Source organism: Xiphias gladius, chromosome 1 (assembly GCF_016859285.1).
Source record: "Xiphias gladius isolate SHS-SW01 ecotype Sanya breed wild chromosome 1, ASM1685928v1, whole genome shotgun sequence".
Lineage (NCBI taxonomy): Eukaryota > Metazoa > Chordata > Actinopteri > Istiophoriformes > Xiphiidae > Xiphias > Xiphias gladius.
Genome location: NC_053400.1, coordinates 28,683,400 through 28,709,709, shown reverse-complemented (window position 1 = coordinate 28,709,709; position 26,310 = coordinate 28,683,400). Strand labels below are relative to the sequence as shown.

The following is a 26,310-nucleotide window of genomic DNA, read 5'->3' as shown; positions in this document are numbered from 1 at the left end:
TATTGCGTTAACGAGAATGGACGGGACTGACGGAGGGACGGAGGGACGGAGGGACGGACAACCTGAAAACATTGTCACTGTCGCAGAGGCAAAAAAGATAGTTCCAGCACCTGCAGTGCTTGGAAAACATCCAAGTACTGCAGGCACTGAAAACATCTCTTAAGGCATTTTTCCTTTGGGGATATTTAATCAAAGTGTGTCTCTGGTGTACTTATAGCCTGGATTGTACTTGACGGCCAAAGGTAGAAAGAAAAAAAAAAAACCCAGGAACTTAGGGAGTCACAAAAGAGCCAGAGTAGGCTTCAAAGCCTGCACATGAATCTTTGTCAATGGAGCTCTGATTGGTGCTGGGAGGGAAATTGCCCCAGGCCAGTCTGGAGGATCCTGCAACCGTTCATTTAAATTCCTCCGACAGAATCATTTTATAGCAGTTGTGGCAATTCTCATGTCCCATGTAAATCCTCCCTGTAAAAAAAAAAGCCACACTTTCCTTAGTGCATGAAATCCTTTCGTTAGATATATCTAGTTAATGCCCCGTAAGTTAGGCGCTGTAAAATATTTTAATGACTCAAACATGTCTCAACAGAGGGACCTTTATTAACAATTTTATATTCCGGTTCCTGGCAAATTTCCACCATCCCTCCTGTTTGTCATCCAGGGTGTCAGGCGCAAACTGAGCAGGATTACACATAAGACCCTTCAGCGTCGCCCGCTGAGGAATGACAAGAGAACGTGTACTGTTTAGTCGAGCCAAAAACATTTAATACGCACCATTGCAGGAGACATGCATTTGCAGAACTTTCCCAACTGTAGCTCTCATTATGAAAACACATACAAACCATACAATAATTTAAAACAAAACACATATTAAAAAAGGGGTTACACTTTTTTTTTTTTTATACATGTTTATAATACTGCCTCATAAAATGTATCACAGAAATTAGCTTTTGACACAGAGCAAACCATAGGAAACAACTCAGGTATTACACTAACACTGTGTTGATAGTTAGCGGGAAAACTGTGAACTGGTGACATCCGAGAGCGAATGTCAAAGGGAGGACAATCATTGAAAAGAAGAGTCTGTTGGGGGGAGGAGGAAGAGGAGGAGGAGGAGGAGGGTCTAATCTGTCCCTCACTGATGAGAAACAATCCAAATGTGCAGAGAGGTCAAGCGCTAGGCGTAGAAGGTTTCTACTTTCACTGCCTGACAGAACATTGTCATGGAAAAGACCAGGCCCAGGATCTGCGAAAAACACAAGAAACAAATCAGGCATTAATGCCTCCGGATGTCCGTGTGTCGAGTCACGGTGAAATAAATGAAAGGGAACTCTTCCGTCTGTTTGGCTCATTCTCTGTATCATAATGTACACCTGTGAGACGATAAATGCCAAAAAGATTCCTTCTCTCCAGTGTTATGTTCAAACTCCACTACCTTTATTTCTTGGATAACAATAAGAGGAGCATCTGCACACTCCAATCTGTGCAATAATCATTTATTAAATATTGCATAGATTGGAGAGTGTGGCTTCTTTTGAATTATTACTATATTGTATCTTTGCTCCCGCATCTCCCGCAAAACTTTATCTGCCGATCAGTGATTTTCATATTTCTTTGGTAACACCAAAAAGCTTTTTAACAGTCTCTTTCTGCATGTTATCCTACCAAGTTTCAACTGAATTTGCAAAATTAAATGCCGCTCTACCAGTGACCAACTAACTACCAAACTTGGAAAGGGTCAAACACATACAAGACAAAATTGGCACAAAGAAAAAGAGGCATACGATAAAAACGGTGCAGGAGCTTTTTTCTCAAGAAGCGAGTTACGTCTCTTCTCAGGGCAAGTCTACGGTATTTGTGTGTAAGACTAAAGAGATGAATTCACGTAACGTTAGTGAGACCACCACGGGGCTCAAACTTGGGTTTTTGAGGCCAAAAAAATAATTTTTTTTTTTTTTTTTTAATGAATCAGTCAAACTTCTTAAATGTGTATTTTGTGCATAGGTAAGTCTTGTTTTTTAACCAGTTTACCGTATTGCACTTCGTGGCTGCTGTTAATAGGATCCGTAACGGATTTTAGCACTTTCCTGTAGACCATCTGCTGTTTCTGCCATCAAGGCCACGGCCGGTTCTTGTGGGAAACTTTGATGAAACACTTTTCAGGTGTGATGAGGTATGCCTGTGTTTGTTTGAGCTTTCTGTTCCCCATTTTTCTTTTATTTTAAGGAAATATTTAGATTAATGCATAAAAATATTCTGATATAGGTGAGAAATTCTTTTCCTATCCCTATTTCCTGTGTCTAATTTTATGCTATTTATGTAAAAAAAAAAATTTTACCCTAAAATACTCTTAAATCCTTCCTAAAAAGCTCTAAAATACATATTTTTTAAAAACTCTGCACAGGAGGGGTTTTTGGGAGTGAATGTAAAATACGAGCCCATAGGTTGACTGCTCTAGCAGCTTATTACAACCCATAGTTACGTTTTATTGTTAGGCGACGTCTAGCGGACATACTAGTTAGTCTTCGTCAGGAGGATGGATGGGTCGACAAAACACAGGACTTTCACACAGGAGACCGCTGTTCTCCTGTGTCTTAACTGCATGCTTATTATTCTTACCATGGCGATGAAGGTCTCGTATGCCTGCTGCTGGTACGCTCCTACGTGTTGTATTCTATCAGAGGGCAGCGACCATCGACCTATATGGCTGTTTAGGTTGGAGGACTTGATTATTTGGACAGGCAGTTTCGTAGTTGAGAAGTAAAAGCTCTGCATCGCCAATTAAAATAGCTACAATTTGGGTGTGCAAGCTCATAGCTTAAAACTAAACTATGTAAATTTTGCTAAACCGCTGCCGCTGTGGCCACAAGTGATGATTTCAAGATAATGATCAATGCTATTAACAGTAGCACAAGTAGAGAGGTCAAAAGACAATGGACATTACTGAGTCAGCTCACTGACTCACTGTACATGTAAACGGACTGTATTATAGTTTTATTTCTTACATTTGTCTGCGGTTTTTGTGTGAAAAAAGGGAAACAATATTTTTACAACCTTGAGCTGTTCTACAACATTATCATCGGGTGATTATCACTGAATGTTTGTATATTTTTACGGGCATCTGTGTGATTTTCCATGTAGTTTGGCTTCCTGGCAGCTTTATAGTTTGTTTGACTGACAAAGTGAGAGGTCAGAATCAAAGCCGAGTTGGCGCTTAACACAAGGGTGCCATGCATGTGGAGTAAGGACGGTTAAGAAGCTGCTAAACGAAGGCAAAAGGGATGCAGTGAGGGTCCAGGACCTGGACTCCAGAGGCTTCATGTGCTTCGAAAAATATTGATTCAACTTTTCATTTGCAAGAGGAAGAATGTGTTATTTCTTCTTTAAGAGTAACATAGCATGCTTTTTCTTTTTCTTTTTGTTGTCCTTGCCTGAACATAAAGCATAACTGTATAATTCTTTGCATTGTATAATGCTGTGAGTCAGCTGGAAAACAGCACAGATAAGTCTTGCAGTTATTAGGTCTCCCTTCAGGGTTTCACTTTTACTGCATACAGGATTTTCTAAAGGGGCTCTGAGAGAAAGGGTGACTAAAAATGAGCCCGCTGCATCACAGGAGCCCTGCGTGATCGATGTTTTCAAGAACGGCATATTTCTCCTCTCAGATGGTGGAGGCCCATCACATGCCACTTGGCTGGAGAGGAAGTACAATCATTTTATAGTAAGTCAGACCCTTCTACTTGGTTTTCAGTGGTAACGCAAGAGGTTTAGACGGGCTCCTGCAGCCCACAGATCTGCTGCGCTCAGCGCTTAATGCAAAGGACACTGGAAGTATTAGGTTTATTTATCATTAAGTAAGAGCCTCCGTCTGAGGCTGTAGACACCAAGAACTGAGTTAATGAGTGCTGCAAGAAAATAATTCACACAACTTAAAAGCAATAATTACCTGAGTAAGTGCTGTGCATAGAGCAAAGATCCAAAGTGCCACCAGGTTCTCATTAAGCCAGTCTTTTACCCGCTCGTAGCACGGCTGTGGAGACACGCGCACACACACACACACACACACACACACACACACACACACACACACAGAATGAGCAAACATTAGCCGACCAATGTAAACTCACCACTTTGATGTCCAGTTCTGTATACAATAGGATGATGGCTTCCCCTGTATTAAGAAAACTTTGATGGAAAATGTCCCCTGCAGAAACATCTTTAACCTCCCACTCCTCCTCCTCCTCCTCCTACGACCTAATATTCTGTGGGAAAACTTTCCAAAAAATTCAAGCCAGTCCCTGCTGTCCTGGTCTCCCTTCTGCCGCACAAACAGGAGCAATGTGAACACAAGAGCAGCACGTGCCGAGGCATGATTTAGACATAAGAATGGACTGAATTTTTCATGTCTGACATTGTTTGAATGCATTCTGAAAGCAAAAAATTTTTTAAAAAATCAAAAAATCTCTGCCCGCTTACTGCTTCCAACGTTTCCTGTCGCTAAGACATTTCAAAATCTCTTTTGAAATATTGGAAAATGTCCCTGAGCCATGTAATACCCAGCGGGCACAAACATCGATCATTAATAGAAGGAAGGGAGCGACCCTTCTGGGTCAAGGATGCAAACAAATAATGCAAAGGAGACGAATCCTTAAAGCAAGGAGAGTAGCTTTCAAGGAACAGTTGAACGTGTGCTTTGAGGACAGGAGTAGCATTTGGCACATGGTTACTTCAGCCCTATACATTAGGAAGATATATGCGCCAAATTGTGTGTTCGATTATGTTTTGGTTATGTTAATTACGCTGGAGAAAAGACTGTCTGACACACTGTAGTAAAGGGAAAGGTGGTATCATAACAGGCTACACCGCTCTTATAATTAAATATTCATTTCTGCAGACATGCCTTCCCACTTGTGCTATTTTTTAAATCTCTTTACATCAAGAAGCTGAGTCAGAGCCAGGGAAACCAAACATGTTCTATTCTGCATTTTACTGCGGCCCGAAACATCGGAAAAAGCATAAAATATATTTTCCTTGGCACACAGTGAAAGAATTTAAGGCTGAATCAATATGGAGAGACTTGCTGTAAGCCTGCCACGACCTGGATCCAAAGTCATGACAAAAAAAGAGGGAGACGCAGGCTGAAGGCGATGATTTATTTAAATAAACAGTATAATAGTGAACACAAAATAAACAAAGAAAACGAGGTGACGGTGCGTGTATGCATGTGTGCAGCGCGTAGTGCGAGGAAAGGATGCCGAGTGGCTGAAAACCAAACAACAATGCGCAGGAGAACCTCTCGGCCAGAAAGGCAGGGCTTTATAGTTTAGGAACACCGGTGCTTCAAACTCTGATAATCAGCGCTCCGCATTCAGGTACCTGCTGCATTATAGAAAAAAAAGGAAGTAGAATACGAAAACCAACCAGGGGGCTTATTTATGAAACTGCCGCCCAAATGCAACCCTCCTAGACCACAGAGCTGCATCTGAAAATACATAAATTCAGATTTTTCTTGTTTGATGTGCCCTGCAGACTCCCATAGTAAAACCGGGAGGAAAAACAAAAAGCAAAAAAACCCGCTAGGCCGTTTCTAACCCAGGGACAGTTCTACACTAACAAAAAAAAGTAGGCCCATGCAAGAAAAAAAAAAATCTAAGCTTAAAGTGGCTATAATTGATATTTTCAAGGTGAAAACAATGTGACAATGATAAATGAGTCACTTGTAGTGTTCAGCCTATAGAGTATATTTAATTAATCAGCTGCTCCTCTCAGCTTTATGGACCTTTAGAGCGAGATTCAGCTCATTGTTTAGCTGGTGGGCCGCAGCTCTACTGTTTTGCTTCACTCTCAGTGCTCTCACGGCGTCAAACTTGGCCGCAGCAGGCAAGCCCACTTTACATACTAAACGTAGGTTGCTTAAAGCATTTGAACGGTCATTGCTATCATTTTTATAATGATGATGGTCTCGTTGTTTCCATCCACAGCCCACACACTTGTTTTCGAAGTACAGAGGAAACAAGCCATATGTCTGTAGAGCAGGTACGCACGCAGAAGCACAAGCAGTCTCCGAACATTCGGAGGCTTCCAAACTGCAAGTGCCGTCGTGAGTTTACACATCATCAGGCGTTTATTTGACTGTGTCCCTTTGTGTTTGTTTCAGTTTGCTATCAATGGGAGCGTGAAGAAATTATTCCATGACGGTTCCTGAGTTCATGAATAATCAGCCGCCAATGACAAAAACCAAGAATCTAAAGCAATGGCCAGGGATCAGGCTTTATTCCACCTCTATTCAGTACAAAACGTACTGAGAGGTATTATGAGGTATTTATTAGATTTGTATCTGGATAAATAAACGATATATCTGCCTGGAGACACCTCAACAACTTAAACCTGTCTGTGGCCTTGAATGACCTCGCTTACTTCTTTTTGTCACTTGGAGCTCAATGGACAAAAGTCTGGAGTGTGATTTGATTTCAAACTGAGAAGCAAGGGTTAAAATATCTGGTCATTACCGACATACTATGGGCATTGTAGGAATATGACTGAATGTATTTTGAAATAGATTATAGAATACATATTTTAAAATGCAGGCATTATTGGAAGTGAGAACAGTTATGCGTCAGTCTGAACTACAGTAACTGAATCCTTGATCTGCATGGCAAACATGAATCAGAATACATTATTAGACATATCAATTTGTTGTCATAATGTCACTCACACTAGAAGGGCCGAAGGAATTCGGAGGTCTACGTGAAGGCCAACAAGCTGTCACCTGAAAGGGATACTGCAAATATGCATAATTTTGAAAAATAATTTATTGGTGGAACCTGGTTCCAGGAAAAGTAATGGAAAGACATTTTAAAAGGTTATATCTTTAATTTCTGAAATTGAAAAAAATTGAGAACAGCTGCAGCTTGGCCTTTCCACTGCTGAATGGACAAATTAAATTGCGTTGCAAACAACAGGAGTAACAGAATCGTTCTTTATTTAGAGATGAAGGGCCGTCTGCTCCCCAGTCTACACCTGTGACCCTGATGCCATCACATTGTACATCTGCCCTTTCAAAGTGGAAAGTAAGCATTTACTGATGACTTACTTTACTTACTAAACTGAAGAATGAGATCTAGTATAAGTGTGCTGTCAAATGAGACTGAGACTGTTTCCCAGCTGCTGCTTCCAAGTTCGAGGAATAACTCAGAACCGCAAATCCTATAATGTTAATTATGTTAAACTGTTTGAAATATGGTTTTAAATACAAAATTGAAATCATCCAACGAGGTAGGACATTTTTTAAAAAGATATTTATGTCACACTTGATCTGGAGCTTTATAAACCCGTGACTGGTCCTACAGATGACATCTGGCACATTTGATACGATTTTTGAAATGTGTCCATTTTCCCTTTTGTTGCAACAACTTAGTAACATCAGAGCCTGCACAGAAATCGTTGTCATTATGTTTCATCATCTTCACTCATTAGGATGAACAGTGGTGCTGCTGGATGTCAGAAGTAGACTATCCACTGTGGTAAATGGCCCGCACATTTTTTGTCCTTAATGATGACCATGTGTCAGCTTCAAATTATCAAATTATATTGCAAAAAACAGCTTTCGCAGTTGGCGGAGCTGAACGACAGCTGTTGTGTAGGCCTGCTGAGTTACATAAGAATTTAAATATTAAGCAAGAATTTGCTTTTCTTGCTTTTACAGCTACAAGGCTTTCATAGTGATCCAGGGTGAAATATTAATTTATTTATATCGTTGTGCATGCACTGTAACACATCATACAGGAATTCAATGGAATCAAGTTATCTTTTCTCTCCTAATGTAAATATAGAAATTTTGTTAATTTCAGGTAATTTCAACTTAAAGTTTCAAGTTTTTATTTGCAGACCACCTAAGAACTTTAAACATGAGTTCTTCTAATGCTTGGTCTTCTGACATGAAATGATGAGTTGACTGAATGTAATCCTGAGAGTTCATTACATTAATTTAAAACTGTCCTTTTGTCGTTTGAATAACTCATTCATTAATGAAAGTTGCTGTGTGTCTTTAATATATATATTAAATTAAGTCATGGTTATTTCTTTCCATAATAATGAAAACCATAATGATGCTAACCATGCTAACCATAATGAAGGTTAGTACTGAATTCAGTCCCTACACTGCACACTTAAAATTGAATGATAATTTAACTGGGAGCAGCCTTTTACCTAAAATTAGACACGCTAAGCTGTATTTGCGTCCAATAAATAATGTTCTGGAGACATTAAATACTGCAGCCTTGTGGGATCATAAAAAAGAGGACAGGACCTAAAATCGAACTCTGAGGGATCCCACAAGAAAACAGTAGATTAAGGACAAGAATGAATTTCCCACACAGACAGAGAATCTTTGGATAAATCTGATAAAAAAAACTGAAAGACTGAATCAGAGACAACTACTCTGTGTTTCAGCATACAAATAGTGTGGTCTGCTGTGTCAAAGGCTGATTGAAAAGCTGGAGGAAGGCACAATTTGATGCATCAGCTGCCAAGAGGACATCATTAGTCAAAACGGCTGATTCTGTCAGATGGAGCTAAGCCTCTGAAACCAGACTGGAATTTGGAGAAGATGGTGTTCTGAAGCTTGAAAGGCAGTAGTTCAATGAAAACTGTTTTCTCTAGGAGACTAGGAAGAAAGGGAATTTCGAGGGTGAGTCTGTGGTTGTTCAGGACAGAGATTGCATTTTTAAAGTATGGGCTAGCCTATTATACTTGAAAGAAAAAGGTCAGTTGCCAGATTACTAGATCTAGCTTTATTTAATGACTGAAATGTGCTGGGACTAACTGTGTTAATAAAAAGTTTATAGTGTGTTATAGCGTGTTACAGAGTTTCAAGAAACCAGGTGGGTGCGTTCCTGTGGGTGACAATGTGTTTATTTCAGAAATGATAATGATAGTGTAGTATCGTATCAACTGCAGCAGAGTTTGCCAGGGTGATGAAAAGGTCACAAGTAGGTGGAGTAATTTTAGTTCTGAATGAATGTGTAATTAATACCAGCTGTCCCTGCGTATTATCTCATCACACTCAAAAACCCCTCCAGCGACAACTTCCAGTCTTGCTAAGTGGTGTTACATATTCAGATTAATCATTTGTCCTAGCGATATCACTAGAAACCCCCAGTGTTACATACTCATTAAGATAAATTTGAAAAAATGATGCAGCTTGTACTATTTTTCTCTTTTGACTGATGCAGTCCTCTGTACCCCCTGTTCAGCTTTTTCACCAGCACTCACACTTACATTTACATTCACAGACATGCAACCCCTTATAACAGATTGGGCCCTTTTTTCACATGACTGTAAACTCAAGTGCCATCCCTTTTTTTTCATCTGGTTTGGCAGCAGCAAAGAAACAAAACTTGTTGGTTGTAACCTGGTCAGGGTACAAAGTCTAGGTGGCCTATTATGGTCTAAGAGATGTGAAGAGACTTCAACATCTCAAAACGTCAGTTGTTTTTTGGGTTTTTTTAATTTGTTGTTTGAAGGTTGCTTTCTTAAATTGCGTAACAAATCAGTCAAGTCCTCCTGGACAGAAGTGATTAATTCAATGCCAGTAATTATGAATACAAATCTCTCACTGTGTCCTGGTGTTTGTTTGTTGAGGTCTAGAGCTGCACAGCTGAGCTCCAATAGCAAAATAACAAAGCAAAGCTTTTTGGCCGCTAAGAGAATGATTTTGTTGAATTTGAAAATTTGTAAGCCAAGTGTTGACATTACAGTTTGCATTTAAATGAAATATGACCAACACTGTGACAACCTCACCCCAGTTGCATCTTCTTTTCTTTGTTTTTCATTTTTTTAAATCTGTACCTGTGATTATATTGTTAGACCTTTAACAATACAATCATCTTAACTTTATGTTTAATTATGTGGTCAAAAATATGCATTAAATATTATGTACCACATAATGTATGCCTATATTTGTGCTTTTTACTTCTAGCTGACGACTGTCAGATTTGCTGGCTGAAATTTCACTAGCAGATTTTATCAGCCTTAGCTACCTCACTAAGCTAATGTTAGCTCCACAAGTTGTCTCTTAAAAACCAACTAACTTGTCAATTGTTTTCAACCAAAAACCTCATAAAAAGGTACTGAACAGTCATCATGATTACGTACATAATATGATGCTCAAAGACTGAGGCTAAATATGGGTCTGCATACGCACCAGAAAATGATCCATTTAGAAGACATGGACATAAAGAAACACCGTTTTTCTAGTATTGCAGTGAAGGGCTAGTACTAATAGTATCAATTACTTCAATAATAGCTTAGCCCTAGTATCAATAGTATTGGGAAAAACTGTAAGATCAGACTGTTCATGCTAACATAACCCTGTCTGGTATTAGCTTATACTCGGAAAAGCAAGACAAAGGTTTGTTTCAATGTTAACGTTACAAGTGAAAATGATTTGATTTGAGAAATTGGACTAAGTTCTATGTTTGCCAAATGTAACACGGACGTTTGGCTGGCATCGCTGGATTCTTTTGTTTTTTGCTGTTGTTGTTGCTTTTTTACGTTCACTGTTACCCCACAAAATAATGTAGTTAGCTAATGATATGCTAACACTTGGCCTTACTACTGTAGGTAGTAAGCTTGTTAGCCAGACATGCTAACGTTTAGCAGCTTACATTAGAGCAGATAAAAACGCAGTTTAATCCATTCCTTACACTTCTGCTCTTGTGTTTTTGGTTTTAACTTGGGGTTTAAAAAAGTTTAAAAGTTTAGAAAATACACCGAGCTCCAAACTCTTTAAATACCGTATATCACTCTTTAACAGACATGAGGACATTTTAGCATATCTACAGAGTAGGAGCTGCATAAGGAGTTTGGGAGTTATTTTAAGTGAAGAGGAGAACAAACTATTATTCTATTTTAATTTGCGTAGGAGTGAATATCAGTTTTGTAAAAAAAAAAAAAAAAAATGATGGAAACAGTCTGTATGGTAACCGTGAAAATTTAAGAAAAATCTGGGAAAGAGATCTTAATTAAAACATAAATGCGGATATGTGGAAAAACATAGCGACTTATGATGGGCGGTCCGGTAGAGATACAGTGGGCAAATTTACACACCACAAAATTATACACAGGATTGAGTATTCACCAGTTAAAATTCAAAATATGGAATTTACAATTATTGTTGGTCGTGTCAAAAGGAAGCAGATACTTTTCTTAATTTAATAGGGGATTGTTCTTTTGTTTCTCCTATTTGGAAACACAGTGAGAAATTTTGGAGAGTGCTTGCAAAAACCGCTGCCAGAATCTCCCAAGCTGTGTTTACTAGGAGGCAGGTCTCACCTACCATCAGGAATATAAATACAAAAAATTTGGACTTGCACTGACGGGCTTTATTGGCACTTCAAGGATTGTCTCTGCCAATGGAAGAGTCAGACAAAGCCTGGTTTTGCTGATTGGTTAAATCAGTGACAGAGATTGTGTCGTTTGAATCTTTGATCACGAGGCCAAAGTTTTATGAAGTTTGGCCTCAGTTTTTAATGTTAATTGATATACAGTATTCTTGCTTTTTATAATGAAAATATGCTACCCTATTTATTTTGTATTCATTGAGTATTTTATTTATTGTTTATGTCCCCCCTTTTTTTGCCCTTATTTTACTGTTTTCACCTATTTTACTTGGATTAGCTACTATTTGTGCCCAGATTTGTCTGTTTTGTTACCTGTTGTTCATTACCTTGTCTTGTGTCGCATTATGTTTTTTGTCCACTGATAAAAAATCTAATAAAAAATTTAAGTATTGTTCTTACTACAGCCCCATTCACACCGCTTTACAGGCCTCCTGTTACAGTTGCTAACGTATGATTCAACAATTGCTTCTTGGGAAAGGGGTTTAGTTTATGGTGAATTTACAGTCCTGTATAAATACATCACTCTATAAGACAAAAAAAGAGCAAAAAAAAAAGAAGAAGGAGGAGCGCATTATATGATTTTCGAACTTACCGCTGTCCACCATGTTCCTGGATTGTCCAGGCCACAGTTGTCACTGTACTCCAGGCAGCAGGAGTCTGGCACACGGGTGGCATTGTAAACTTCAAACCAGTCTGTGTGGTTGGTTACGCCACAGCATCGAAACTGGATGATCGAAAAGAAAAACAATTAGTCAAGAGAGCCTGGCCTTTCGTTATCGTCACACTGAAGTCCAAATGCATGATACTGAACCGAAGCCCCTTTTGTACAACCCACACGTCATTTGTCTCACAGCCCTAAAATACTTTTCTAAGTTGCCTACTTCTTTTTAGCTATATCTTCCCTCTCTGTGATTGGTATAGATTTTTGATAAGGGATTGTGGCTTTCCCCCCAATTTAATTCATCAGTGTACTCCATGAAAAGATAAAGTGCCCCTGATGTTTTGTTCATTCAGTTGACTTTAATTCCACACAGGAACAATGCTGCCCGAGCCACTCCCCACACCGCTCCGTGCACAGAATCGGGAATTGTGTGTTAACTTAAAGCCCACACACCTACTTAAACAATGGATCAAATTTGCCATTTATCATGAAATACAGCAGGATTCAAATTACCAGAAAGCATCTGCGGTAGCCTATAGTTTTCAAGTTCGAGAACAAATCAAACTCTGTGCTAAAGACTGCACAGTCAGACATATTCAGATGTTATTGCCTCTGTGGCGTGCGAACCATACTGATTAATCGTACTGGCATTTGGCACCTTGTGGATGTTTTTACTACTTCTTCTCATGTATGTAGATCTTCTTCTATTCCATAAGTGGCCATTAATAATATTCAGGCTGAACTTTGCTCAAGGGACAGTAGCTGTATTATCTATTCAGTGACTCAGCATATATGAAGGAGGTTCGGGAGGCAGAACAGTGACAGAATGAGAGCTGCCTTTTAATGGTCTTCATCTTAGCCAGACTCAGACTTTATGGAGCCGCATACATTCACACAGCAGTGCTGATCCAACAAGGAGAAAGGTGCACACAGAAAATTTTAAAACAGTGGCTCATTCAGGAAGATTCTCCTCCTGCCATCATCCAGTTATTTTCGTAGCAATGCATTCCTCTGTCGTCATTTTATGCCTTTTCAGTCGCACGCACATGGGCACACACTCACACATTACGCCTTACAGACACTAGATGCATGCATGCACACAGACCGGAGCCAAACATTCAGCATGTACCGCACATTTGCTAATGGAACAAAACTACGAGCCATAACCCTGGATCTGTGAAAATGGTCCAAAGAGCCCTGAAGTCTCCGATCTATTCTCGTCTCCCAAAGGTATTCACTGGCAGCAGCATCCGTCCTCTGCAATCCTTAATTCCAAATCTCTGTTTCTCACATTGTTATTTCTTTGCAGTGGGATTCAAAAAAATAAAAAATAAAAAATAAAAAAATAAATAATACAAAGGAAGGAGAACATCAAAGTGAGAGCTGGAAACAAAGATTACCTCAGAGAGGCCGTGATGTTTGCATTAATCTGTCTGACAGCATTTACCGCAGCGTTTAAACTAGAAGAGCTTTGAGTGTTTGCTGCTGTCGGCAGAGACAGTTCAGGCGTTTTTGCACATGCCATGTTTTAGATTGCCAGTATTTTCTTATCAGCCTGCTTGTAAATGTCCAGTTCCCATTAACTACAAAAAGGATTGCAGTGTTTTATTCAAAATTTACACAAAACGGAGAAGTGTAAAATCAAATGGCCCTCTTAATTTAACGCGATCACAGCAGTACAAAGGGTGAAACCTTGCCAGTAGCAAAAGTAAGCACTGTCACAATGAATAATGCAAGCAAAACGTCATGTATCTCAGCTTGTGACAAGGTATATTGCATTACCTGTCTTGGTAAATGGCACTGAAGTTAATATTGAGTGGGCTGCGATGCTCACAACACATTGCTTAAAATTTTAAAGCATCGTGACCTCAGCAAACTGTGACAGAAAGAAATGAAAATTCATGGACTTTGTGTTTTAACTATCCAAACAGCCGCCCCCTCCTGTGATCTCACATCTTACATCAGTTTGTACTATCATCCAGGCGTTTGTCAAACCCACGTTGCCCTCTGTGCCGAAGAGCTGGAGGCCCTTCTTCAGATCCCTCTGGGCGTAGTGATCAATCTGAGAAAACAAGACAGCAAAAATACTGTATGAGATCGGTGTCAGAAAAGAAAATCAGGTAATTTAATGATTCTCATTTCTGCTTGTGTGAGTTTGTGGTGTGATTGAGTCGCTTGAGTCGATTGAGAACAAATTCACTTGAACTGAAGTAGACACAAATAATGATAATAATAATAATAATTTCATCTGAGAAAATTGCACTGATATCTGCTGGGGGTGAACCAACTGATACAAGTTGTTATATTTAAAATCAGTTTTATGATTTTTTTTTTTTTTTTTTACATTTTTTGACAGCAGACAAGCTGAAAAGACTAAAATTGAGCTTTTTTTGTTCTGTTAGGGCAGGAATTTTGTCTTCGTCTCACCAATCAAGACAATACACACAGAAATAGAAAGAAATACACAGAAATATGACAATATATGTACGAAAGTTGATCCAAGTTATTGAAATCTCCGAACATGGGGATATTTTAGTGTTGTTTGTTCGTTATACTGATTGCACATGGTGCACAGGATCCCTTATGTATCTTGTTATTTGCCCAGTGTGTTGTATTGCACTGTCCAGAGGGTGTTCTATCAAATTCAAAGTGGAGGTGGATGTTCAGTGTCCCTGAAAAACAGACACGTTCTTCCTGTGCGCAGCAAAAATGTTCAGAACATCTCAAGATAAATTGTGGAAGATAGTCATATTAAAGAAGCGCATTGAATTCACAAAAGAAAAAGAAATTTGGAGCCCTTATCTCGTAATTATGAGAAAAGGTTAAGGTCGTGATCAGTCATTGCTATTTGAGAGGACAGAGGGATTATGGCACTACCTGATTTAATTAGCCTTTTTTTCCTCTTTGGTTTGACACAGGGGGTGATATTAATGAGCGGGGTTTTTTTTTTTTTGGGGGGGGGGGTTGTCCATCCCATTTTATCTAAATGATGAATATAAGATTAAATATTAATTTAATTCAGTGGGGGTTTTTTTTCAACAAAGTATTTCGGAAAACTTTTGCAAGAAACGTGTAATGATACCATGGATTCGATGAGTTAAACCATGGGCTAAAATTTGAGCCCTGTGTTTTTTCGATTATATTTGTTTACATTTTGGAAAATTAAGTAGGCTGAATTGGCCATTAACAGTTCCTTTTTGCCGTGTACCGTTGGATGTAGCGACAACTATCATGGAATTACTTTGCCACTGAAGAAATCTTTGAAACCCGAAGGTTTCTCAGGCAAGTTCTGCAGTGCTCCAGTTCCTGTCCCATTAGTCTACATTATCCTGTAATTATAAGATAGTGTTCTCACGATTACGAGATCAGGATATTGTTAGTATGAGATCTTTTTTCATCATTATGAGATAGTAAGTCATAATAATGAGACAGGATCTCCTGTTTTTTTCTTTTCGAATGCAGTGCACTTCTGGAGTATACTCAGCTGCATGTTTCATGACAGACCACTAGTTTATATCATTTCAAGTTGGACCATTAGTTTACATAGTGGACCATTGATTTTTATGTTCACATGGCAGACCACTTGAGCACCAAGACACCCTAAACACAAGGTTTTATAGTCAGAACAAAGTGGACGTTATTACCTGAGTCCCTGCAGTAAATGGACTGCGAGAGACTGCACTCTGCACTGATGCTCATACTCAGCTCATATTTCCTCAGGTGTTCTCACACGGTATTAAAACTAATAAATTGAGGTCAACAGTGGAAACAATCCACTCTGCTGAACTTGAAGGGGCCGAATTTGCCTCGAGTGAACCGGCACTCTCCAGGATGGTGGGTTACCGAGCTAATGTTCAATGAACAGCTTGCGCGCAGGTTTAGTCTAGGAGATCTGGTTCAGCAGTGTGAACCTAAACAAACGAGATAAAAAACATTTAACGAAATCAGCAACTGTAGGCCTGAGCACAGTCACAAAGATAAACCTGTCTAAATACACTCAACCCTTTGCAGCTAATGAATCTAAAATCTAATAATTTAAAATTAACGATACAATCAGAGAGCATGGGCGCTGTATACAAACGGCAAACAAAACTCCAAACACACACACAGACAAGCCAGTCGTCCTTGTTTACACATTTAGATGGTCAGTCTCATCAGACATGAATCACGTTGGGTCTCCACTGACCTTGCTTTGTCTAACACTGCAGCCTTTTAGCCTGTAAGGCACCAAGCACCTTGTCAAAATCTCTGCCTTCATACACTCAAACACTGAATATGGCCTTCATTTTGCCAAACAATATTTAAGTATTGAAAATGTGTTGCTGCACACATTAACTGATAATTCTTGATATTATATTAAATACTTTATATTAGAGGGATGAACAGGGTAAAGTGTTATCTGACAATCCCCTTCCTATAAATTTTCCTCAATGTAATCTGACATTTCCGTGAGATGAGACTAATGTCATTTTAACTAAGCAGTAAAATGGATGATTAATCAAGTTCTCTGCTTCACTCAGATATTAACACACTCCCTTCATACATCCGAGTGGATTAACGCACCACGTCCTGGGCTGTTATTGGTCTTTGCTTCTCATTTTTAATCTAGAAACACAGTGGATATTCTGGAAACATCAGATTTCCCCCTTAACTACCCCACATAATTTGTTTCTGGATAAAGTTGAGTTAAGAAGTCGCAGAATCTTACGTAAAGGTAAATTGTGGAGTTTTTGGCGACCTTTAGCGCTATGGAGCATTGCTTATATGAGTGGGTCCCTGTATTGTCTTAAAGTCATATACATGCACGAGGACACGGCAATGCAATGCACATTCCTGCCAAAGGCTTCACAATATCCCACCGATAGACAGCTGGACGCGGCAACGAGCCAAAAAACGCAACAATGCACCGGCAAAGGCGAGGAAGAAAACTGCAAGCTAACAAACATGGATATAAACTATGTAGGATTTAAAATACTTAATGTGGAAAAATGTATTTGGCACTTAGTTGGGTCTCTAGGATACACACATTGAATTTTGGTAAGAAACACTGAATGCATTCATAACTTTATCTTATTTCTGACTGCTTACAAGAAAACTCCACAGGGCACATAATAATTTGTCATTTTACATCTACAACAAGTGGCTGTTAATGAGTCAATTGTAAAAGGTGAGTCGGGTTACCGTACAAAGAAAATGATGACTGATTCTTCACAAGAAAATGTCCCTCACAAAGATTCGCCAAGCCTGTCTCCTAGAAACTACGTTTATATGCAACTAATTCACAACAGAAAATACATTTTGGAGGGAACGTAATGCCGACCAGATTGCATTCTCTATTAATTCAATAAGGAAATGCTATCAATTGACGTATCAAGCATCGAATCAGTAAACTCTTTGCTGACGGTGTGTTTGTTTTCCACCAAAATATATGATCGTGCAGCACAACATCCAGTTGTAGTGCCTACAGCATTATTAAACTTTTTGATGGTCATGTTTATGCTCTCACAGCCTTTGGTTAAGGTTAGGGGAAGATTCTGGTCTGGTGTAATACAGGAAAAAGTCCACAGTGACCTAAGACACAATGTGTTTATTTACATTGAACCAAAGCCACAATCTTTCCCTGTCATTAACCCCAGACCGGGGTCTGGATGTGGTGAACTCTAACTGCAAGTATATGTATTTAAGGATCATTACATATTTTTTAAAGGTACTAAATCTACCCCCCCCCCCCTTGCCTTATGTGAAGCAGTCAATTTTTTTGTTTTTGTTCTTATAAATGTGTTTTAACAACAAAACACATTTAATGCAACAAACTGCCTGGCACAGTTGTGTGGGGCTGTGGTGTCTGTACTGCACCAACATGATACTTGCATCCTTGAAATTACCCCCCCCCCCAAACACACTAAAAAATTGCAATCTTCTCTTAAAAGTAGAGAACAGAGAAGCATTCTGGCATTTTGAGATGGACAGTGTACTTGACACACAATTATTCCCAGTTGCTTCAGCCTGGTTTGCAATTGTATATGACGCCTTTTGGTAAACACACTGTCATGTATTGCATTCTCCATTCATTCCTACTGATCAAGCGAACGTTTGACGCGTTCTCATCCAGCAAGTGAACTTGTTTGAACTCTTGTTTGCCTCTTATGGTAGTAAAAACCTTACTAATGAAACGTTAGGGAAAGATCAAGGTCTCGTTTAATGCAGGAAAAATTTCACAGTGGCTTCAGACATAACGTGTTTACATTTAACCAAAACCATCACCCATCCCTAATCTTAACCAGGGTGCTTTTGTCGCGGAAGACTAGCCACCCGTGGGGCCGCAGGGCTCTGGAGGCGAGCGCCGGTCTCTGGTAAGGCAGTTGTGTGCTTTGTATGCCCGCTATCCAGCCCGGTGCCATTAATAAATGTAGCAAGTGTTCATTCAACAACAAAAAAAGTTGGCATTGACCATAATCCAGCCAGCGATGATGATGCTACAGTTTAGTAGTGTATGAATGTAATTTCTTTTTTTGGTCACTAGGGGCAGACGACCTTAAGCAACAACTTCGCAAACCCACAGCCCTGACACATTACGCTAGCAAACCATTGCCTAGACATACAGCAGACACAGAGCTCTGCTAGCATTCATTTGGAGTTATGCTTCTAACTAAGTCCAATAATCTCTCTCTCTTCCCCTCTGGTTTTTGCCCTCCAACTCCCCAGTAAGGTATATTTGGGTTTTTAGCTCCTAGATGTTCAGCATTCTGTTTGGTGCTGGGTAGGCAGTGAACTGTCTGCTTTCTAGGGCTTATTTGCTGAAAACTGATTTCTATTGCTGCTGGAAGCAAGGCTGATGAGACCTGTGAGACTGAACCATGGAGTAAATGTGCTGATAAATGGAAACAATGAGCTAAAGGAGGCAAAAAAGCAAAGTACCCTTTAGTAAGCTTGAGTCACCACTATCACGTTCCACAAAGTAATTTGATCTATTGTTATTAAAATTATTGATCAGTGCAGCTTTGTGCACAGCCATTTTCAGACAACTACATATTTATTACACTAATTGCACATCCACTTTTTTGCTGCATTATGTCATAGGTGGGAGCCCTCTCAGCCAATCACATTGCTCGAATTAGATTTAAAAAAAAAATCTTACTTTTGATGCCTCAAAGAGATGAAGATGACAGAGATTTTTGAATGAAAAGACAAATGACACAGAATGTAATTTCTTGCAAAAAAAAAAAACTCTTGAAAAGAACTCTTGATTTGATTTCTAAATAGACTGGTGCTATAAGCTACCGCATCGCATCACAACTCTGGCAAAAGGCATCATGCTAGCTATATATCTCCAAACTGATTTACAAATCCAGCAAAGGGGGGACTTATGTCCCATCTGAATGGACGGGATAAAGCCCTGAGTCGTCTGAAGTTGTGAAAAAAAAAAAGTAGAGAGATAAGAAAAAGAAAAATACTTTTTATTTTAAATCTAAGCAGGTCATTAGCAAAGAGTGACTCCTGTGGAAGTGTGGCAAGCAGACTGTGCATAAGCCACAGCTGTACTTTTAGCACACTTTTGATGTTGTCCTCGGGACTTCAGTCGTCCTTTAACTACACCAGGCGAGTCGTAGATGGGCCATCAATTATTTATATGGCAGGGATACAAGGAGAGATAAGAGCTGTATATAGAGAGGAGAGGAGAGGACAGACAAGACAGAGAAATATGGATTTGAAGAAGAGAAGAGAAATGGAGGTGAGGAAGAGAGTGGGTGCTGGAAAGGAGTAAACAGGAGGAAAGAGGGAGAGGAGGAGCCAGAAGGCGACGAAGGGCAGAATTTGTAAAAGCAAACGCACTGTGGATCAGATGAAGTGGTTATATGACTATCAGACTCCAGATAAAACTGACAGTATAAAAAAGAAAGAATAAGGGAGCTTTCCATCTGTGACAGCCCAGGAGAAAGGACATTACGGATGAAGGAGACACAAGAAAGGGATTTTAGAGGAGAGGAAATAATGACGAAAAATGACTCAATTTACTTGCTCCCTCCAAACGGTGGATATCCATTACCTGTGTCATAAATGTAGGAGGAAGACAGAATCAGAGATACAGTAATGTAGATAACTGCTTTAAAAAAGAAGAAAGATCTGTGATAATGTACCCTGTGGATTTCCCGTGCACATATAATTTCGGCGTAAGACGTCAAACTGACTAAAATATGCTCTACTTCATCTCCGACGATGACATAAGCTGACTCTAAAAAAGGAGGATTTTAACATTATTGATTCATAGCTTAAATGGCTGCCTTGAAGTTTGGAATTCGTTACTGCGACGCCGACGGCTTTGTACTGCAGGACAATTCCAAACAATTCCAAAGTCATGTCTCACTCGTTTCAGATATGTGTGAGCTGGTCATCCAGGCGTCTCTGTATTTTCTGAATGCGCCTAAATGTCCCACTGGTCTTCAGCCTGCCTCACCTATTGGGTGCCCTCACTGATTAGCAAGGGTTGCTTTCCTGATAATACTTTCATTTTATCCTTCCTCCGAGGGATCTTAGATTACATTCCCTGGACTGTGACCCAATTCTGGCCAAAGTTATGGTTTTTCAAGGGCATTTATTTTGACCGCAGACATACTATACTCTAGTCTCACTTGCTGCGCTTTACGTACCCTGGCTTGGGATATGAGCTTATGTCTTCGGAAGCGTTGCACTGCATTTGGAAAAGGAGTTGTGGGGGAGTGACACCCCTCCGAAGAATCCACATATGTTATCCCTGTGCCTCAGGACGAAGCGTTTAATACATCTGAACTTAGACGACTCTCAAGCTAGAAACTCAAGAACATAACCCTTAAATTTGCAAATAGTAAAGTGGGATGTGACATCTGGCAGGGCTCCTTGGATAATGAATGGGGCAACCAAGTCACAAATTTAGGGCTTCTATCTCTAACTTTTAATTTTGTCCTGGTGCATAGCAATGACATACGTAAATTATTAAAAATGTGCGATATTCCCCTTTAAGTGACTAATCTCAGTCCTTAGCTGGGGCAAATCAATTACAATCCCAGCTCTTCTCCAGTCTCTGCCTCCAATCAGTTCTTGATTAACACTTGGCAAACCATGTGAGTAGACAATCAATGCCACTAACAAGGGGAAAGCAGTGAACCAGCAGAATCGAGACTTGACCTGCCTTAATCAAGGTAGTAGTAAACTAAGGCTTTTAGATGAGGTGTTGGACAATACCACAAGGTCAAGGCTCATTATATCAGAGATTCAGAGGAAACTCCCGTTGTGATTCCACTTTTTACTCATTTATTGAAACCTGGAACCTAGCACAGAGATCCTTGTGTTTTCATGGCTTGTTCTCCATGTTGATGCTCCAAAAAAAGTTCTGAGGTGAGGTATAAATCTATTTTGATGCATTACGGAAATAGCCTTTTGCCTGCAGCTGTTGACAACAACAGGTGCGTTTTTCTGAAGCTGCCATCTGCTGCCTTCAGTCTGTCCTGAACTGTTTTATCACAGTAGATTCCGTATTTTTTACATTTTTTCTGAAGTTTTATCACCTTTTATCTACTGCTTTTCCTTCACTGTAGTTTAGTCAGCCAACTTGCGTGTGATTATTATGTAAATAGGAATAGAATATGCGCGGGGCTGGTATTTGGCGTGTAGTCTTTGACAACTCCTCACAAGGAAGCATCAAGCAGGGAGTGAGGAGCTTTGATAAAAAGATAATAACTTCCCTCCTATGGGAACGTAGACTCAGAGTCTACAGGTGGATACAGGAGGGAAGGTAGGGCTTTGAAAACGATGTATGAACAACAGCATTGGTGGCGGCAGCAGATGCAGCAGCAAGGGACAGCATAGCTTTCAGGTGAGCAGTGGGGCACCAAGCAGGGAAAGGCAGCAAAATTGAGTTGGATATACATACACTGTGCAAAGGTTTAGGGTACTCTAGATGTTTAAATTGTTATCCATCAACTAACACCATAAGGGAGTGGGGGTGTCCCATTGGTCCCAAATTCATCCTGCAGCATGACCATGAGCCCCAAAACACAGCCCGAGTCATAGAGAACTATCTGCAGGGACAGGAAAAACAAGGAGTCCTGCAACAGATGGTCTAGCCCCCACAGAGCCCTGATCTCCACATCATGGAGTCAGTCTGGGATCACATGAAGACACAGAAGACACTGAGACGGCCCTAAATCCACAGACGAACTGTGGCAAGTTCTCCAAAATGCTTGGAACAACCTACCTGCCAAATACCTCGAAAAACGCACGAGTGTAGCGAGGAGAACTGGTGCTGTTTTAAATGCAAAGCTCTCTCCCGCCAGTTACTGATTTGATTTGGGTTTTTTTGTTAATCTCTACTGCACTTTGGATGAGGTTGACTGATAAATAAAAACTATTCCTGGCATTAATTTTTGAAAGCATCCTCAGTAGTAACAGTTGACTGCATCGATTGCATGCAGGCTTCGATTCATTTGTTTCATGAAGTAAACATTGTTAAAAAAAAATATGAAAAGTTATGAAGAAGGGAGCAATCTTAGATGTAATTGTGTGAAACGAATCTTTAATTTCTCTTACATTTCCAAAACGACAGCATTTGGTCTCTTTGGATCGTCGTCACGACTTGACTGGGATTGTGACTGACAGAAGGTGAATCCTAACATAATGACTATATTTTTCTTACTGTCAAAAAAAACCAACCCATGAAAAGACCATTAATTGATCTATTAAAGCCTGATAGATTTTATTCCTCTGTACCATAGACCTAAACTGTTACATTATTAAAAACACATAAATAAGCCATACTGTTGCACTGGGCTGATGGGTGACGTGTTCCTTCATTACAATCAATGTGGGCACTGTTGTTTCATTTGAGTGAATCCCACATGCACCAGGTGGCTGCTGTAAATACTCACCCTTGCACCACATGTGTCTTAATCTGCAGGTGAAAATACTCCCGAACAAATGCACTATTTGCTCCTGCTTGAGAGTTGTTTGCTAAAAACTACTGTGCCCAGCGGTTTTAGAAAATCGTTTAGCCTTCTTTAAAAAAAAGAAAAGAAAAAGAAAAAAAGAAACTACACATTTGTGAGCCATTTTGAAAGATTTATGTCTTCAGTAGGAACCCATGGGCTTAGGGTTGAGAACCACAGATAGTGGCTTATTTACAGAGTTTACTTCCCTCGTTGCACCCAAACAGTCAATTATAGGAATTTCGACTCAAAAAAAATGATCAGAATCAGTCTTCTCAACAGTTGCCATGTGTAATTAAATTGTAGAATATGAACTCCCCTTCACCTCAATAAAACTCACAAATTCCTAGAAACATCAGTGAGGACGTGACCTTGGTGTTCTCAGTGGTAATATACGGCGCTGAACAGACATCTCCCGACCTCCAGAAAAGTACGTCTTATTCGTATATTTTATTTTTAAACCGAGTTGCAAAAGCTGCGTACTAATGGGAAACTGTGAACAGAACTCCTTTACATGACTGTCAGCTTACTCACATCTTTCGCAGTGACGGATTGCCTCTCCTCCGACGTAATTAAAAGCCTTCAAAGAGGACTGTTTTGTGTGGCAATTTTAATTTTGGAATTAAACTGGAGCGAATAAGCTGCTCAAATTTGCCAAAACTAATTTACATACAGCAAAATGGATTTAGAAATATTTTTTCAATAAGGGCACGTGTAACCAGCCGGGGTTCAACAATTGACATTTTTTACAGCACAAACCGAATGGTGAGGTCGTTTTATTCAAAGCAGCCCAGTAAATTTAAGCTTTATTTCCACTGTCATTTTTCCACTAGAAGTAAAACTTCCAGCCTGTGAATATCAGGGCCCTGTTCTGCATGTTTTTAGAGTGAAAAGAACAAAAGCAACTTTATTTAGTTACATATACTTCTAAAAAGATCCAAACATCGATCAGAAATAAAGTAGTAAGTGCAGTGCTTTTTGTAAAAATGCATATGTATATGCATCATTATCTATCATTAAGTAGGTCTCTATCAAAAGTAATTGTAATTTAAGTAGGGTTTTTACATTTTTATTTATTTATATACAGCATTGCGTCATCGTGTCCCCAAACTTCTGGAACCAAACCTGTCCCCTTGCCTGTATACATTACGTCTTGTTGACACATGACCTACTATTTAAACATCAAATACTAATGCACTTAATAATTACGCCGTAATTTGCAGGCTGCAATCCATCTGAGTTGTCTCCCTGGCTGATGTAATGTTTTAATGTTTGTTCAAATGGATTTGTGGGAGTCTTGACACTTTCCAGTTTGCTCCCACCTGCAAAGCCTCACTCTCCTGTATTCCTTCATAATATCTGGGTCTTTGCCTGATTGCAGTTTAAATTACTTTATAATTACCGTCTTTGCAATTGCTCAAGATTATCTGCAGCACTCAAACTGCACGTTCCCTTGTCACATATATTCCAAGACTCTACAAACAAATGTCTTGTCTGTTTACTCATCATCTCAATTTGTCTCTCTTATTAACATTGCCCTGACGTGGGTGTATTTTAGTAATGTAATTAGCCAGGGGTGTTTATCTAATTGCATTTCTTCAGTCTACATGAAATGAAAAATTCTCAGGCTTGAAATGTATTCAGACACGGGTGCTGCGTTTTGATATCTTGACAAGCTAAAATGTTCTGACGGCTGATGCTGAAACTGTAATGATGTGTAAAAAGTGGAGTTATCACGCTTGAAATGGGATTTCAGTGGGTCCAACGTGTCGTACGTCTGCAGATATATGATGCTTGTAGTTTGCTTTAGCGCGTGATTGATTGCACTTTACCTCAAAAGTGGATTCTTTTTCAATTTTCCTCTCCTTATCAAGTTATATCACAATTTCACCACCTTAAGTCTAACAACAGTGGAACGGGGCCAAGGAAGAGAAGATTGTGATGTGAGAGTGAGACTGACAGCAGAAACAGAGCCGGGTTCTCAGGAGAACTGATGCATATCAACAGACATCTTCTCACTGGAAAAACTGTATTTTAGTTTCAAACGCATCCAACAGGATGAAACAAGGTGATTCACACAGCAGAAACAGCCTGTTTGTGAGAGCAGGTCCTTGTTTAGATAAGCAGGAACGATCACTTAAGATTATTTGGTGAGGCTTTACTTTTTTTAAGCATTCGTAAGATCTATATATACACTTCATACATTATTTACAACACACTATTTTATAGCTAAGGGGCAGATATAAAAAAAATGCTCAAGTGTTTTCAACAATTACAGCTTCTATGAACCATCTGCGACTGGTGTATAAACAGTTCATGAATAATTTAACACAATAGAAGGGCAGAACAGAACAATTCCTTGCAGTATGTTATAAAACAAACCTAAGCGTCTACAGTTACGCCAGCGGCTCTGTGAGGCTTTGAGCAAAATGCTAACATTCTCACGATAACAATGCAACATGCTAATGTTTATCAGGTATAATGTTTACAGCTGAGCCTGGTGGGAGTGTCATTAGCTGTGCAGGTGCGTGGTCATAATCCAAAGTGCTGAACAAATTAAAGTCGTGACCTGTTGATGGCACGAGATAAAAAGTTAGGTTCAAATTTCATAGCAGGCCATCGATGAGCTGCTGAGACAATTCACTCAAAACCACAAATGGCAACCTCACGTTGGCGATAAAGACAAAGTCAGGGGATCACCAAAAATCCGCGGGACACATCGTCCTGGGGACCACGAATGTCTGAAGAACATCTCAAGGGGAATCCAGATATTTCAGTCTGGACCAAAGCGGTTGGCCGACTGGCAGAGTCAGAGCGACATCGCCATCCACGAGTGTTTATACAAATGTCTAAATTGTTCGAAACTATAAATAAGACATGTGAACACATGTTGAGCTTGAAGGTTTGTTCCTGACTATGGAAACGGATTGGCAAAAAAATTCTTCAAGGTCCACTTACTATATTTCTCCTAGGGCTTTCAGCCACGTGGCCTTCATCAGCGGGTGGAGTTCCCTCAGTTGTCATGAGAGTAAAAAAGTATTTAATAATAAATAAAAATAAATAGGTTCTTTATAAATAAATAAAACAAATATTAGACTTATGTGTTTATACACAATTTACATAGATGATTTAATGGAGGAGTTATAGTTGTTCATAAATCGAGTAATAAATACTTAAAAATGCCCTTATATCTCCTTACATCTACATTATGGAGTTTTATAGTGTGTTTAGACCATGGATTCATTGTTTATATTCTGCTTTTAAATGCTAAGTAAAGGGGGTTAAAACAAAA

At 39.5% G+C, this 26,310-nt stretch overlaps 1 protein-coding gene across 2 annotated transcripts in view; it reads right to left on the bottom strand.

Moving 5' to 3' along the window:
* Positions 1 to 608: 608 nt before the first annotated feature.
* The window catches only part of tspan4a (tetraspanin 4a), a 117,890-nt gene continuing 92,188 nt past the window's right edge, over positions 609 to 26,310 (bottom strand). For both annotated transcript variants that reach the window (XM_040124434.1, XM_040124385.1), the window contains 4 exons: positions 14,021 to 14,122; positions 11,992 to 12,123; positions 3,944 to 4,027; positions 609 to 1,243 (listed from right to left, as the gene is read on the bottom strand). In XM_040124434.1, the coding sequence (XP_039980368.1) occupies positions 1,175 to 1,243; positions 3,944 to 4,027; positions 11,992 to 12,123; positions 14,021 to 14,122 (387 nt within the window). In that variant the 3' untranslated portion in view covers positions 609 to 1,174. The remainder of the gene's footprint in view (positions 1,244 to 3,943; positions 4,028 to 11,991; positions 12,124 to 14,020; positions 14,123 to 26,310) is intronic.